Source organism: Leptinotarsa decemlineata, unplaced genomic scaffold, assembly GCF_025532065.1.
Source record: "Leptinotarsa decemlineata unplaced genomic scaffold, Ldec_3_MD MMD2_tig00002974_RagTag_RagTag, whole genome shotgun sequence".
NCBI classification, from domain to species: domain Eukaryota; kingdom Metazoa; phylum Arthropoda; class Insecta; order Coleoptera; family Chrysomelidae; genus Leptinotarsa; species Leptinotarsa decemlineata.
The window spans coordinates 10614006-10629757 of NW_027412578.1; the positions used below are offsets into that span (position 1 = coordinate 10614006).

The 15752-nt window shown below is 35.8% G+C and overlaps 1 protein-coding gene across 1 annotated transcript in view; it reads left to right on the forward strand.

The window, feature by feature from the left end:
- The window catches only part of LOC111513912 (uncharacterized), a 230334-nt gene that overhangs the window by 136073 nt on the left and 78509 nt on the right, over positions 1-15752 (forward strand). Inside the window, exon 4 of the mRNA XM_074177470.1 lies at positions 1080-1213. Coding sequence (XP_074033571.1) covers positions 1080-1213 — 134 coding nt within the window. The remainder of the gene's footprint in view (positions 1-1079; positions 1214-15752) is intronic.

Below are 15752 nucleotides of genomic sequence, written 5' to 3' on the forward strand. Positions count from 1 at the left end.
ATATCACTGTCAACGGCGAGCACTATAGGTCGATTATTACCAAATTCTTCTGGCATGAATTGAATGATCTGGGTACCAACGACATGAAGTTTCAATAGGACGGCACTACGTGCCACACAGCTCGTGCCACATTGGCTATTCTGCACGAACGATTGGAGGGCATGGTCATCTCGCGTGGAAATGATGTGATTTGGGGATCGAGATCATGAGATTTGACCTTGTAAGAATTGTTTTTGTGAAGTTTTTCAAGTTGCAGCTGTGTGCAAATAAGCCACAAAACACAGCGGCCCTCAAAGCCAACATAATCCATGCCATTGGTTGAATTCAACTTAATTTACAGCTGCCGGACTGAAGCATGGTCGGAGAGAAGCCCCTCAGGAATAACTTCACGAGTTTGACTATTCAAAATGTGTTTATGCAATCTACTCCCAATCTCCAGCACTAAATGAATACGGCTCGAATGATCTAACAGACTGATGACAGATTTCTACACATCTACTGCACATCTTGAAGGAGGGCTTCTCAACATAGTCATGAAAAATTGGACGTTCCAGATGCGTTCCACACAGAGAAGCTGCGGCAGACATTTGAACGATCTTATATTTCACACATAATATCAACTGCGAGCTAAGGATTAACGAGGTCTTACTTTTTAACGTGTGATTCCTAACACGGGTTGGACGATAGCAAGTGAAGATCGGTCGTTCGACTAGGGCTTGAACCACCGACCAACACGGCAGTCAATTCGAGTGAGTGAACAAATCACCCACGCCGAACCGCTTGGCTACCGACTGATTGGCTATATAGGTATACATATAAGGGTACAGTTTATTATATTCGTTTGAAAATATCTGAAACGGTGGCTGAACGATCAATTTCTTTGGTAAGCTATGAGGAACTCTTTCATATACAGATTTATGTGGACTGTATATTATGCATCCTTCGTCTATTTCAAATACTCGAAGGTTTTTCTTAGTAACGATGAAAGCCAAAAACTTGCTTCACTTCATCAATATCATATTCAAAAAACTTCTGAATTAGATAATTACATTTTCCAACTGATCTATTCTTGTTTGCAGATGTACCAGTTGAAGAGCCAACAATCATAATGGAGAAGGACCTCTTAGAAATTGGACAACCCGCGAAAGGAAATTGTACAGCTCCAGCATCATATCCTGCGGCAAATATAACTTGGTACCTCAATGGAAAGAGGGTAAGTTACTCTTTCTGGTGTTTATTCTGTTATCAAATTCTGATAATTTTGTTGGAAGTAAAATTGTGAAAATATCAACTCACTTTCGTTGATGAGCAGTAAGAGAAAAAACTGGAACCTCTCGTAGAATCAGTCCAAAACAAATACTTTTTCCAATAACCAAACTGAAGATATCATTCAAGTTGGTATCTTCAGGCAATGAAGAAAACTAGTAGGTAGTGCTTATCAGTGTTGATCATAACCAATAAATAAACAACAGGTTGAATCGAGATTTATGATCAGGTACCATTTCAAACAGTCCATTTTTCACTATTGCACTTACTCTGGCATGAAATGAATGAATGAATATTATTGATAATAGAAACTAGGTAAGTATCAGGTATCATAACATCTATACTTAATCATGTGATTATTTTCATTAACTATTCGAGTGATATAATAATAATGAGCTTGAAATAAAATCCAACGAAGAGGAAAAAGTAACAAAAAAACTCAAATGGAATTGGCCGATACTTGATGGGAATCCATTTCAAAAGTCAGTGATGAGTTTTATTTTGATTTAATCTATAGAAGGTTTACAAAATTGAGACTCGTGTTTCATTATAGAAAAGTTTTTTCAAGCAGAAACCTATGTCGTGGGAGTATTTTTGTTATGGCGTAGAAACTTGTTTTCAATAAACTCACTTTCACTTTAGTCATTTTGGAATTGAAGTCAAATGTGAAATCAAACTATAAATTGCTCTTTGAATCGTTTTGTAAGCCATGATTTGAAAGAAGCATTACTGTCCTCATCCAATTGAAGTACTTGGATGTATTCACCAAATCGTGTAGAAAGCATAGACATATTTTCAATTTCATAACCTTAATTGACAACCAATAACGTAATGGGTTTCTGCTCCAAACCTTTACTTTGTTGAATAATCGCAAAATTATTCTTTTCAATGTCAAATTTTGAATTATCCATTTCTAAAAAAAAATGAAAATTACGGTTCAAGAAGATATGTTCACCTTTACGACTATGACGACAAAAACACTCACTACATGGATTGGTAGATACTTGTTGCTGCCACTTTGGAACCCAATAAATACTCATCACCAATTGAAACACTTTAGGTCATCTAAACCGAAAGTAAAAGCATGAAACATCTTGCTTATATAGGACTTATCAGGAAGAAAGGGGGTTCAAGATTATACCTTCTGTACTCAAGACCTATACCCTAACTCAAGATCATGTACCAAGTACATATGCTCAAGACCATATGATGTGCTCATAGCTCAAGTTCGTTCAGGGTCTTCAAGGTCATACGATGTGCACATAGCTCCAGGTCGGGTGACGTCATTCATAGTCAAGGTTGAGAGGTAGGTGACATTCAGAGCCGTTATTAGTACCCTACAAAATTGCAGATTTCGTTAATCTTCGGCTCGCATAAGTTTAGACTCGGGAAAGTTATAGTTTTTTATGAGGATGGCAGCTGGTTAACGGAAAATCTATTCCAACTCCCATATATTTTTTGCAAGATGTCTAAAATTTAATCAGGCTTTCCAGGCAAGACATTCTTCATCCCAGTACAATGAAAACTAAACTTTGTTTTGTGTACTGAAGGAATTGGGAACGGTAGAAATACGCAAGGAATAGTATCTAGTTAAAATAAGCATGGTTTCATAAAAATAGTTGATGGAAAAATTATCACAAAACAAATTTTTTTTGGAACTTTAGAAAATGTTCATACGGTGTATTTTCAAATTGCTGGAAGAGACATATTTTGAGGAGAGATTGCTTTTTGAGAAATAAAGGCCTTTCTACTTCCATCTTTATACTAACAAAAATATGATCATTTTCCAAGGAAAGGAAGGAAGCAATGAATTTCAAAATAAACTGTCTACAAAGATGTGTAGAGAAGTTGCTCTCAGACACAAACAGGAAAACAACCCCTTTGAAACACCTACTTTTATATAAACATTGAATTACACGAAAAAAAACTTTCGAAATAACTACTTTGACATTTACATTTACAAAAAACACCTTTTCCTATTCATTTTGTACTCCAAACATTGAGTAATTGGAATTCAGCAGAATGAGTCTTCAACTAAATAACTCCTACTGGAGTGCTGGAAGCATATTCCATAACATCGTATCAGCGCTGATCTCCGCAGAGGTGAATCATTTGTCGATCCAGCTACCCCTCAAAATGTATTTATTCAATGCAGAATTATCAACAACAGAAATCAGATTACGTCAATACTGGAGCGTTTACAAGTGATGTTCATTAGCGACATAGTGTATGTAAACTGAATAGATTTACTGATGTGATATACTGTTCTGGTTAAATCAATGATACTCTGCATTTTAATGTGTGCATTTGAATAGATTTGACACTTCGCGTTAAACTGTCGATCCATCGAAATATGTGTTATTCGTACTGTGGCTGTTTTTTATCCAACAGTGCGCAGGCTTGACTAAGAATTCACTTATATTTTGTAGCATGTAAATTTTCGCTACTTTATTTTGTAAATAAATAAAAAAGTTTTAGAGCAACATGGATTTCACTCCGTGGTGACCTACCCTCAGCGAACGTGAAAATAACAAACATAGATATGTAAAGTTGGTTGTCTAACCTCATCCATAGAAACCGTATAAAAATCCTATTGCTAATCTCGAATGTTTTGGTTATGGATATGTTTCACAAGGAGTGTCTTCGAGTTGGTATTTTCTGTTCAATTTTAATTGTCAGCTGTTTGATGATATTTTGACTGTCAACTGTTTCATTTTTCGTCAGTGTAGCCAATTTAACTTTAGGGGGTGTCTGACCAGATACAACCAAACATACCATTACTTTATTCTGTTCAGATTGGACCTTTACGCATGGAACATGCAAATATTGATAGGTCAAAACTCTAGTACCCTATCTTCCGAAAAGAAGAAGAAGAAGAAAAGGAATTGTTTTCTGATCAGTTAGGATGGTAGATTTCGCGAAAACGACAGGTGTCTGCCCTACAGGTGTTTCTGATTTTGTTCGGCTGACGAATCCTGAATTTGTTAAATGATCCTTAGTGGATATTTCGTTCTACCCATCTTATTATCAACCACTACGTCCTGGCTTCTAATAGAGGCCTATATTGAACATTTACGACAATTTGGTGTTAGAATACTTTGTACCACGCCAACGCCTTTTTTGCTACAAGATAAAATCCTTCACAGAAGGTGAATTTTCCTACTTTTCTTTTCATTATTCTCTTGCTAGCGACAATATACAGTTTCTATAAAAAAAACATTCATAGGGTTGTTTTACACGGAGGATTTTCACCCAGGGAATTGTCACGGTTTCTGTTCTGGTTGTTATTTCCCAAGCTTTGGTTTAACCCCTCGTCTACATTTCAAGGATATTTTTGGTATTATGGTTCCAATAGGGCTCACTTGCCCGAAGTGTACACTCCATGGTTCAGCCCGATGAATATATTTTATACGGGATAAAATCCTACCATTTAAATTTTTTAATTATTAATGTTTTTCAACGAATATATGTAAACCATCACATAGTACTATGCGCTGGGAAATTAATTTCCTAAAACATCTACCTAACCAATTAACCTCTCGAGGTATCTAATATTGAATATTATTATTAGAATTACAAGTCTTATTTCTGGGAACTTTTGCTCTGAACCATTGAAGAGTTATTAATATGTTTTACTATGTTTCATTTATTTATTGATTAACACTCATCAACTTGATAATATCATATGGTAAAGTCTCTTATAGTTTTGGGTATAACAACTATTTAGTCATTACTCGATTGCTCAACTTTCCAAGTAAGTAATCTTTGACATAAACATTTTAAAAGTTGCAGTGGCGCCCCTCCTATTTTTTGACCAATCAATTACTGTACAATGATATACTTTTGTTTGTAAACGAATCCATAGTGCCAACCGACGAAGAGCTGCCGTCTGCATTTGCTCCTTTTCATTAAATAGAAAAAGTGCTACAATTTTCATACTCCTTGCGAGAATAGTAATTCACGTAACAAGTCCGAATTTTTTGGACGAGTAGACAAAATTCTTGGATGAGCCATAGCTATTTTTTCGACAACTATTTTTTCGACAACCGCGTGGAATGACAAATGAGTGAGACACATTTCTCCAATATATTTCTTTGTAGAATACGATTTCGAACATTTTAATTCTTATTTGTATTGAATATTGCAATTCAAGCAGAAAATAGCTACTAACAGAAAAAATCTAATTCTTATTTTAATAAATATTTACATAATAATTAGAGCAGTTGCTGATATGGAATTCTTGAGATATTTAGATGCCTTTGGTTGAAGGCAGAACAATTTTAATTTTGTTTGTAAGTGAATTGTCTGTATATCTTTCAGTGACATTGGTAGACATCTAGCCACCGTGTTTCAAATTTATGATGTTTCCACCATTATTAGCAAATAACGTCGCTGGAGTTCAACGTTCTGGTTCGTTCTGGTTCGCCTGTATATTTTACGAATATGTTGTGTGAAATATGGGATGATCGTGGAGATAGATATTACCTATACAACGGTAGGTTTTCTTGTCCAATTACTACAAAAGTTCTCCGACTATGTGATTTGGAAGCTGATATTTTCGCAAGCAACATGTCTTCTTTGTCGTATATTAGATCAAAGTGGAGTTATAGTATATTTAGCACGCTAAGTAAACTCACGTACAAGAGGTGAATAATGTAAGTTATTCACCACTTCAGTGAGATCTATCATGTTTATTTGTATCATGTTTATTTGTATTTTGTGAATTTGATTCATTTCTTGTCAAAATAAACATTACTATTATTATTATTATTATTGAAGGACATTTGTGTTAGAGCTTCCCGTCTATATGCACCAGCTGACCCAATAATTGTTACTATTGAAAATGAAGCAAGTTAAGTTGATACTTTTATATTCTTTAATATTCACAATGACAACAACGATGTTATCCTTCCCGGCCTTCATGAGAAGTACGTACTTCCCGGACTAGGCGAGAAAAATGCTACTTTCTTAAAGAAAAAGTATCTCATACTTCCTGGACGGTTACCGAAAGCAATATATTATATCTGTAGAAAAATCACCTACGCTCAGAGAAAAACTTTTATAACCATGATTAGGATTTCTATTAGCAAGATTGAGTTTCAAACTCTTCTCTTCTAAATGTAACACATCGTATTCATGATTGAATTCATGTCCTTCTGCTAAAAGGTGGTATTGATATTTCTATTTACAAAACTACTTCTTATCTCTTTAATGCTTTGGGAAAATTTTCTCCCTGTTTGGCCAATATACAGTTTTGGACAAGAGCCACGAGTCAGTTCATATACTCCTGATCTATCCGATACCAAAGTTTCATCTTTACTGTTTTTATTACATTTAATTAGACACTTACTCGTTTTGTAAGCTACGTTTACGCATTCTTTCTCCAAAAAACGGGCAATATTATTGGTTAGTGCACTTAAATATGACAATGTTCTATATATATATCTTGTTCTATATCTTGAATTTGTAATTTTTTGAAAAGAATGTAGTCTATACTATCTACCTTATAACCGTTGTTAACCACGATTTGTTTGATCAAACTCAGCTCTCTCTGGAAACTATTCTCAGACAGTGGAATATTTATGAGTCTGTAAAGCATTCTATTGGATGCAGCAACTAAATGCTGGTAAGAGTGTGTTGAGGAATTATGTATGATAATGTCCGTGTAAGATGGTTTGTGGAAAATTGGAAATTCATTTTTCATTCAGCAAAAACGTGCTGGGTTGAATTTTTTAGTGCATTGTCTTTTGACTTCCCCTCTAACACATGATAGGTTCAAAAAAGAAAGACGTACAATATAGGAAATAGTAGCCACTAACGGTTTCTCGAGGGACATGGTAGATGACATAATAAGGAAAAAGAAGTTTAGGTTAAGGATGAACGAAATCTCGACTTTCAGAAAGGACAAAAACCAAGATTTCAAGGAATTAGGTATGAAGGTGGTTTTTAAAACAAGTCATACACTACAGAGCCTTTTGGGAAGTCCAAAAGACAAAGTCGAGAATTCGGAAAAGTCTGGAATTTACGAAATTGAATGTAAGGACTGTGATGCAAAATATTATGGACAGACAAAAAGATCTATTAAAGTGAGATATAAGGAACACGTAGCACACTTAAAATATGGAAGACCTGAAAAATTAGCAGTCGCCCATCATATTTTGCAACAAAACCATTCCATAGACTTCAGTTCATTCAGATTAGTTAGACAAGTCAACAACAACAGGCAACTAGATGCCTATGAGAGTGTAGAAATAAGTAAACACAATATTATTATGAATAACTATGACGGACCTATACCAAAGAGCATACTATATAGCTTGTTGAAATAAAATAAATTAATTTTGTTGGGTTTCCTGATTACTACATAAGGACACATTGCAAAAATAAATTTGGATAGGCAATATTGTGAAATTAATTTTCATATAGCTGAAAATTGTTTTATATAAACATATATTGTAAAATAATAGATAAGGCAAAATTGTAAAGTCAATTTAGGTTGGTATGCCTGGATGGTCTACCTGTATGAGTTACCTCTTAGCATAAATAGGATTAGCTCGCACTAGTCCTTAGTTTTAATCCTCCTCTTTGAAGATGATCACTTGGTGATCGAAACACGTGTCGAGGTGTTAAAATAACGGTTTGGTGTTGTGAAAAAACTCCAGTAATATTCATTACTACAACAAAGGTTCCAAACAGTGCATCATAAGTTCATTATCCTTCGACAAAATTACGTTTAGCTGCCATTTACTTTTTTGTTATTCCATGTCAGATGCGTTTTTGCTATACCACATTTTATAGTGACTTCTTGGTGACTTCATGGAAACGCGGTCGAACGGGATAAAAAGTATCCTATGCCCCTCTCCTTGTTCTAGCCTCTCCACCAATTTTCAGCCAAATCGGTTCATCAGTTCTTGAGTTACAAATAGTGTAACTGACACCACTTTCTTTTATATATATATAGACCTAAAATAATGCATTTGTAAAGGATTCTCACTGAGGTTTTTGTCTCATACTTTTGTTCGTTAGGGAATACACAATGACATCGAAATTGGTGTCATAATAACTCATATCAACTTCGCATATGGCACGAGTAATTCGTTATTCCATCAATTACGACACGTCGCGCCTTTGCCTGCCGCGGCTTTAGTCACTAAAGCAATCTATCCAATTTAACTCAATCAAGCGTTTCCTCCCCTCTCAAGAAATATGTTGGCGGTACATTCATGTATCACATCTACCTGATTAAATGTTATTCTAGTGTGTTCAGTAATTTATGCGTTGAATGTAACCGAGAATGAAAGTAATGAATCAGTCAAGTATGAACCATTGCAACTACTTCTTCAATTGAGTGGAGTTTGCGAAGTCCGAAGAGAAAATATCGATGTTTCATCCATTTTTCCTCTTTCTTTTGTACAATATTCATCACAATCGGAGCTAAGAATACTGTATATCAATACCGTATATCGTCGACGAGAGCTACATTGAGCTTGGAAGCTTGTTGAGGGTGGGGAATGGATACTTCCAATAAATTCGGCATCTTTCTCTTTCCGCTGATTTCGTTTGTTCATGTGAGTGACTTCGGGCTACTCTGGGGCTAGACGCATCAAATTCGAGACGCTCCTTTGAATGGTGTTGAAAATCCCAGTACATCATTCTCCTCGCGTTTTTAGGTTATGCCATGATTGTTCATTTCATTAGTTCCGACTTTCATGATATGAATTGATTTGAAAACCCTCACACAGAATACCACATAGAACATTCGCCTGAGTGTTTATGTGATTTGGGTAGGACTTTTGAATGTCATTTTGGATCGTCATGGAATAAAAGGAAATTCACATTCATGGTTTCATTTTTCCTCAGCAACAGAATGCAGTTTGTCTCACTCAAATTTGAGAGAATTGATGTTTATTCGTTTTCAACATCAGAAATGAGGTCAGGTAAATTGGGAGTACCCCAGGGATCTATATTTGGGCCACTATTATTTCTATTATGTATCAATAATATAAGCAGGAGAATACCATATTCTGCAGTAACTGCCTATGCAGATGATCTTAGTTTGGTGATATATGGCAAAGCGACGAATGAATGAACACGAAAATGCGAGTATACTCTGGATATAGTTTGAAACATTTTATTAAACATTTGTGAAATCATAAAACGATAAAATAAAAACAACAATAAAAATTAATTGGCGCTCCGGGGCGACTACATTGATTCCAGTGGCGCATTTGCTTTTTCAGCTGCAGGAAAACCCGGAAAAACCTGCAGCACCACATCATCTTAAGATCTTGATCTGCCAATGTCCTCTCTCTTATAAATCAAAATGTACGGTGTTTCCAGAGGCTCCAATAGATTGAATACATCGCCAGAACACTTCGTGAAATGACTATCGTCAAATTCAAACCAGTCCTGTTCGTCTTTGACTAAGGCGTGATAATGACCAAACTATTTCAATAGTCACGACCTCTATTTTCAATGTACCTTCTATAAAAGCTTATTTTACGCCTGTTTGAAGGTGATTGATAATGTTTCATGATCAATTTCACTAGTTCGGACTTCCATTGTCTACTATATAAAATGATTTGAAATCCCTGAAACAACTAAAAATGAATAGTTGAAAATAACAATTATATCAAGCAAAATAAAACTGAAATGCAATAATACTTTCACTTATCCCTGCTTTCCATTTTCCGCTTCACTGGTTCCGTGGGAGATGACCGTTTTGGCGGGAGTTGGCAATTTTTTGCTTGATGATGGGTTTCCATATGTTGCGTATTTATACGCTGGCCTGGCTGAATACGTTGTTGGACAACATGTATGCGGCTTTCTTGAATTTTCTCCTAAACCAATGTTTCTCTCTGTGCAAGATCTCAGCTTGGGACCACACGATGGTCCATCAGAGGATTATCGGAGAGGATAAGAAGAATTGGTTCCAAATACAAGACCAGAACCTGTTTCGGATCCGGTAACACTATCCGTAGCAGCCTCACGAAAACCAGGCCACCAAACGCGGACTGCGATTCCAAAAATTGCATTTACCGGATACCCTGTGAGTGCGGAAAATCCTATTGAATGTTCGCATTGCTGAGCACAAGAAGTACACACAGCGAGGGGAAACCAGCAAATCAGAAATAGCAGACCATGTTTGGACCCATCAACACAACAGAGGGTCGAAGAGAGGAGTCACTGGATGTAAAGAGAACCTGCTCATCGATAGATGTGTAACGCAGGCTTGCCGCACTAAGGCAGAACTCTTAGCCGCACAGATGCAGAAGGCTGTCCTTCTTGGCTCACTGCGCTTGCTCAGGGCACATGATTCTCGGACCCAATGATCACTTACCCCACGGTGTGGGGAGTGGTCATAACATTATGCTACTTACAATACAATATGATACAACTTTGGGATAAATTCGACTAAGACTAACTTATTTCACTCTATCAGATTTTTTAAGAATTGTCTATCTTTTTCGAGAATGTGTTTTCCTATTTGATTTTTGAATATAGGTTTGGAATAAAAAAAATTATTTTGTGAGGTATGGTGTTATATAATTTAGTTGCCATAAAAGAATATGCTCTTTGTGAAATTGACTTTTTAACAGTAGGATAGGTTACTTGGTCGCGATGTCGTGTGTTATAGTCGTGGTTCCGTGGTGATGCTTTATTTTTGCTGAAATGATTCTTCACGTTTGTACAATAGTAATATAATTGTCTCATATTCATAACTTCACACTCTTTATACAGGAGATCTGACGAAAAACGTAAATTTTTAGACATGATCAACTTCATGAATCTCCTTTGTGACCTCTAACGGATTGAAGTGTACACACAAAGCTGATCCCCGTGCTGTTATATCATATCTCAAATGGCTCTCTACTAGGGAACTAAATAATTGATTAAGTTCTTTGTTAGGTAAGTAATTTTTCAAGGAACGGAAGTTGTGAAGCATTGTTTGCAGTTTTATCATTGTATATTTTATATGAGAGTCCCATCTTAAGTTTCTATCTATGTAGACGCCCAAGTATTTGATTTCCCGCAGGTAATCTACTTTTATTGTTTTTCCTTGTTCGCCGACATCAAGAGTTTCAAACGGACAATCATTGGATAGATTGCAGCTAAAAGGAAGACAATTAGTTTTTTTCAGATCCACTTTAGTCATTTTTTAAGCAAGTGGAAATTTGTTTCTACGTTCTTTTTCAAATCAGGCCAAGTGTCTGCCTCATAGAATATCGCAGTATCGTCTGCGTATCCAATTATTTTTCCACAGTTGTCCAAATTGAATAATTCATTTAGATATAAATTGAAAAGCAGAGGACCCAGTACCGTATCTTGTGGGACTCCACATTCTATTTGTTTTTGATTGCTTATTGTATCTGCAATTCGCACAATTTGCATTCTATTTCGAAGCTAGCTTTCAAAAAGCGTTTGGCTGTTCCCTCTGATACCATTATTTTCTTAAGTTTGTAGTATCGACAGTATTGAAAGCCTTCGTTAGGTCTAGAAATAGGTATAAAGAAGGTTTTCCTTTCTCCAAGGATTTATGTATCAATTCTGTATGTATCAAGATGGATCGATGTTACCTTTAACTACTTTTGTAGATTTCCATTCTCCGTGTTTTTTATTATCCGTCATATTTGCTCCTGATTCTGATACCAAAGAAGCAAAAGACCTTCTGCAACAGTGACCTGTATATTCCTTTGGGGAGATTCAGAAACTCAGCAATGGTAGAGGGCATTTTCCCAAACGTGTTTATACGTTGATGATTAATAACAGAAGGGCGTGATGCAACGTATTCACTAAAATAGTCAATGTTTTTTTCAACAATGCAAAAGGAACGACTTATTTCCGTTTTTGTATTTGGAATTTGAATAATCAATGATTTATCCATTAATTCAATGTCTTTTATTAATAAATGGCACAGCTCTTCACGCCGGCAGGCTCCATATATTCCGAAAATACTAAGAGTGTTTGATTTTTTGGGCCTATAACTTTCATTTTTCCGCTTTGAAAATTGCTATTACCTTGAAATACTTGCTTAGTTTATCACCATTTTTGACTGGCGCATTCCAATTTATCATTGGAAACTTGCTGCACAAAGTTGACGAGTTCCATATTCTTGATTTCTCTTCTAGATAGGCTAAGAAGACGGTTTTGCTGAAATTTCCTTCGACGTTTTTAACTCTACACCAGCTGAGAAAATTGAAATATGCGATGTCATACTGCTGAGCCGATTTTTTTGGTAACAATTCAATTGAAGCTCTTTTTGCAGCCTCTTCAATAACGTCAGGCACACACGACTTCCCAGTATTGTTTTTCATTATGCAATACATTAAACACCGGCAAGATCTTCAAATGTGACTTTGAATATTACGCGAGTTACGTGGTCATAGTTCCCACGACACGGCCATTCACACGGAGATTCAGCTGAGTAAGAGATATTCCAGGAATCCCTTATCTCGACATGCAGTTAGCATCCAGTTAACTTTATATTAATTATCATTCTGTTTGTAGCTCTCGTAAGAGACAGTCGTCTCTAGTTTGTAAAATAAATTCTTTTTAAAAAGTTATTTTCTCGTTCCAATCATTTAATTGGCGCAGTCGGTAGGATTTGTGCAGCGTGAAAACGAACTTTTTGCGTCGTGGAGTTTCAACCCCTTCAGCACAAATTCAACAAGAATCCTTCGAGGACCACCCAGAACGAGCGGACAAGGAGACGACAGAGCCCCAGGGAAGCTGCAAGGAATCAACGGAGAAGGAACTGGAACTTACAAGTAAGTGCCAAATATTTCCTTCTTGCCTTCACGAACCCTCTGTATAAGGACTTCGGCGAAGATATATAGTATCGTTCATTGCGAACAAATTGTTGTCTATTCGAGACGAGTAATTTTAAGAAACTATTTATTGAGAAAAACAATTATTTATTTATGAGTGAAATCGAAGATATTTTATCACGATTGAATAGTTTATCATTTCAAGAAAGTTCAGCAAATAATACTGAAAATTTTGATAATACTTTTCAACCCACAATGGTTCCACCAGTTCCACCCCAACCAACTCAAATAAATTGGAACCTTTTCAAATCTAGAATAAACAATTTAAAAACTTTTGATGGTGATAGCAATACATTGAACAAATTTATCAGTAGATGCGATGCTATAGTTAACGCGTACAATGTGTTTAATGATGCTTCACTTAATGAACACGTTCTTGAATGTATTCAAGAAAAATTGACAGGTAAAGCCGAGTATATGGTTGGTAACAGAACCGAACTTAATACTTGGGATGCCTTAAAATCTGCTCTGAAACAATGTTTTTCGGATAGGAGAGATTTGGACTGTTTAGTTCAGGAATTAACTAGAAGTCGACCCCATAGAGGAGAAGACTTAATGAATTTCGGTAGTAGAAATCAATTAATCAAAAGTAATGTAGTTCAAAGAGTCAGTAACAACCCAGACTTAACTCCAGAAGAAAAACTTTACCAAACAACTCACTACGATAAAGTAGCCCTCAGTACTTTCATTGCTGGTTGTCCTGGTATTTTGAGAAATAATATGCATCTCAAAAAGCCAGCCTCACTGGAAGATGCCATAGCATACGTAAACGAGTTCGAAAATTTTGAAAAAATGTATGGTTCGTTAAACGATTATAAACCAAAGTTCAATACTTTCGGCAGACAATCCATCATGCCAAACGTCAACCAAAATGGCCCTAGACTCATGCAACCTCAAAGACAAAATTTTCAAAACGAAAATTTCTCTAACCCAAATTATTTTTCAAAAAATGATCAACATTTTTTCAATCCACAATTCTCAACGAGACCTAATTGGCCAAGCCAACCTATTAATATCCAACCTAGACAATTACCACCGCAAAGATACCCTACAAACCGAGAAGTTTTCGGACCTCCTCAGAATGCTTTTAAACCAAAAAATATTCCACCTAATCAATTACCGAAACCGGAACCCATGTCCACTACATCAAGAAACCCAACAAAAATGTCTCAAAGACCTTTTTCTCAACAAAACAACACTTTTAGGAACCCTAATAATTACCGAAACCCTCAAAAAATGTTTACCGCAAGTCAAAAACCCCATTTTATATCTGAGGAATTATTTTCTAACGAATACGATGAATTTCCCCAATATAATGACACTGATCAACAATTTTATGATAATCCCAACCTCAGTGAAGAAGCATACTCTTCAGAAAATGCTGTTTATTTAGAAAACGAACCAAATTTTCAGAATGAATACTTAAGCAACGTAGATTGTGATGAAACTGGAAATTTTCATTTAACAACCCAATTCGAAGATCATACTTAGCCGAAATCAATGCATTTTGTAACAATGCATTACCTTATGTCGAAGTTAGTCACAAAAATAAAATTATTAAACTACTAATCGATACTGGAAGTTCAAGATCGATTATTAAACCATCTATTATTGAAAAATTATTTCCAAACAAAATTTATCACTCAAATACTATTATCAAAACGGCTTTAGGAAGTCAGAAAGTAAGGTACCAAGCCTCGATACCTGCTTTTCCAGAGTTCAACACAAACTATGAAATTACTTTTATTTTATTTGATTTCCACGATTACTTTGACGGAGTTTTAGGATTAACAGACTTGATAAATATGCACCTGAATATAGACCTTGTTAATAAGAGACTGATAGGAAATCATGTTGAAATTCCTTTCAAGTTCAGACAGTCTACAGATACGAGTTTTTCTTTCTCTGTCAACCCACAAGAAAGAGTACTTAAATATCTGCCTGTCACAGTTCCTGAAGGTGAAATTCTTACCCTTGAGGGAACACTCAATGATCTTTTCATTCCACAAATATTAACAACTTCAAAAAATGGTTACGCCCTTATGGAAGTACAAAACCCCACCGATAGAACAATATCAGTGAAATTGATACAACCACTTCCTGTAGAGAGCTTTCAATCCTCTACTTTCGAAATGTATTCTTACGAAACTTTCGAAAATACAGGGACGGACTCACCTAAATTGGCAACCGAAATTAATATCGCTGATTTGATACGTACAGACCACATGAACAAGGAAGAAACAAATGCTATACTGAAACTCTGTAAAGAATTTTCAGACATATTTTTGAAACCTGGAGATAAATTAACATTCACCTCCAAGGTCAAACACGAAATCAAGACCACAGACGAAATACCCATACATACCAGACCATACAGGTATCCATACGTTCATAAGAGCGAAGTTCAGCGTCAAATAAAAGACATGCTCGAAAAAAATATAATACGACCAAGCTGTAGTCCCTGGTCTTCCCCAGTCTGGATAGTTCCAAAAAAGATGGATGCTTCCGGGAAGCCAAAATGGCGAGTGGTAGTCGATTATCGAAAACTTAATGATAAAACCATTAGTGATCGTTACCCACTCCCAAACATAAACGACATTTTAGATAAACTGGGACGAGCTCAGTACTTTAGCACCCTCGATTTGGCAAGCAGTTTTC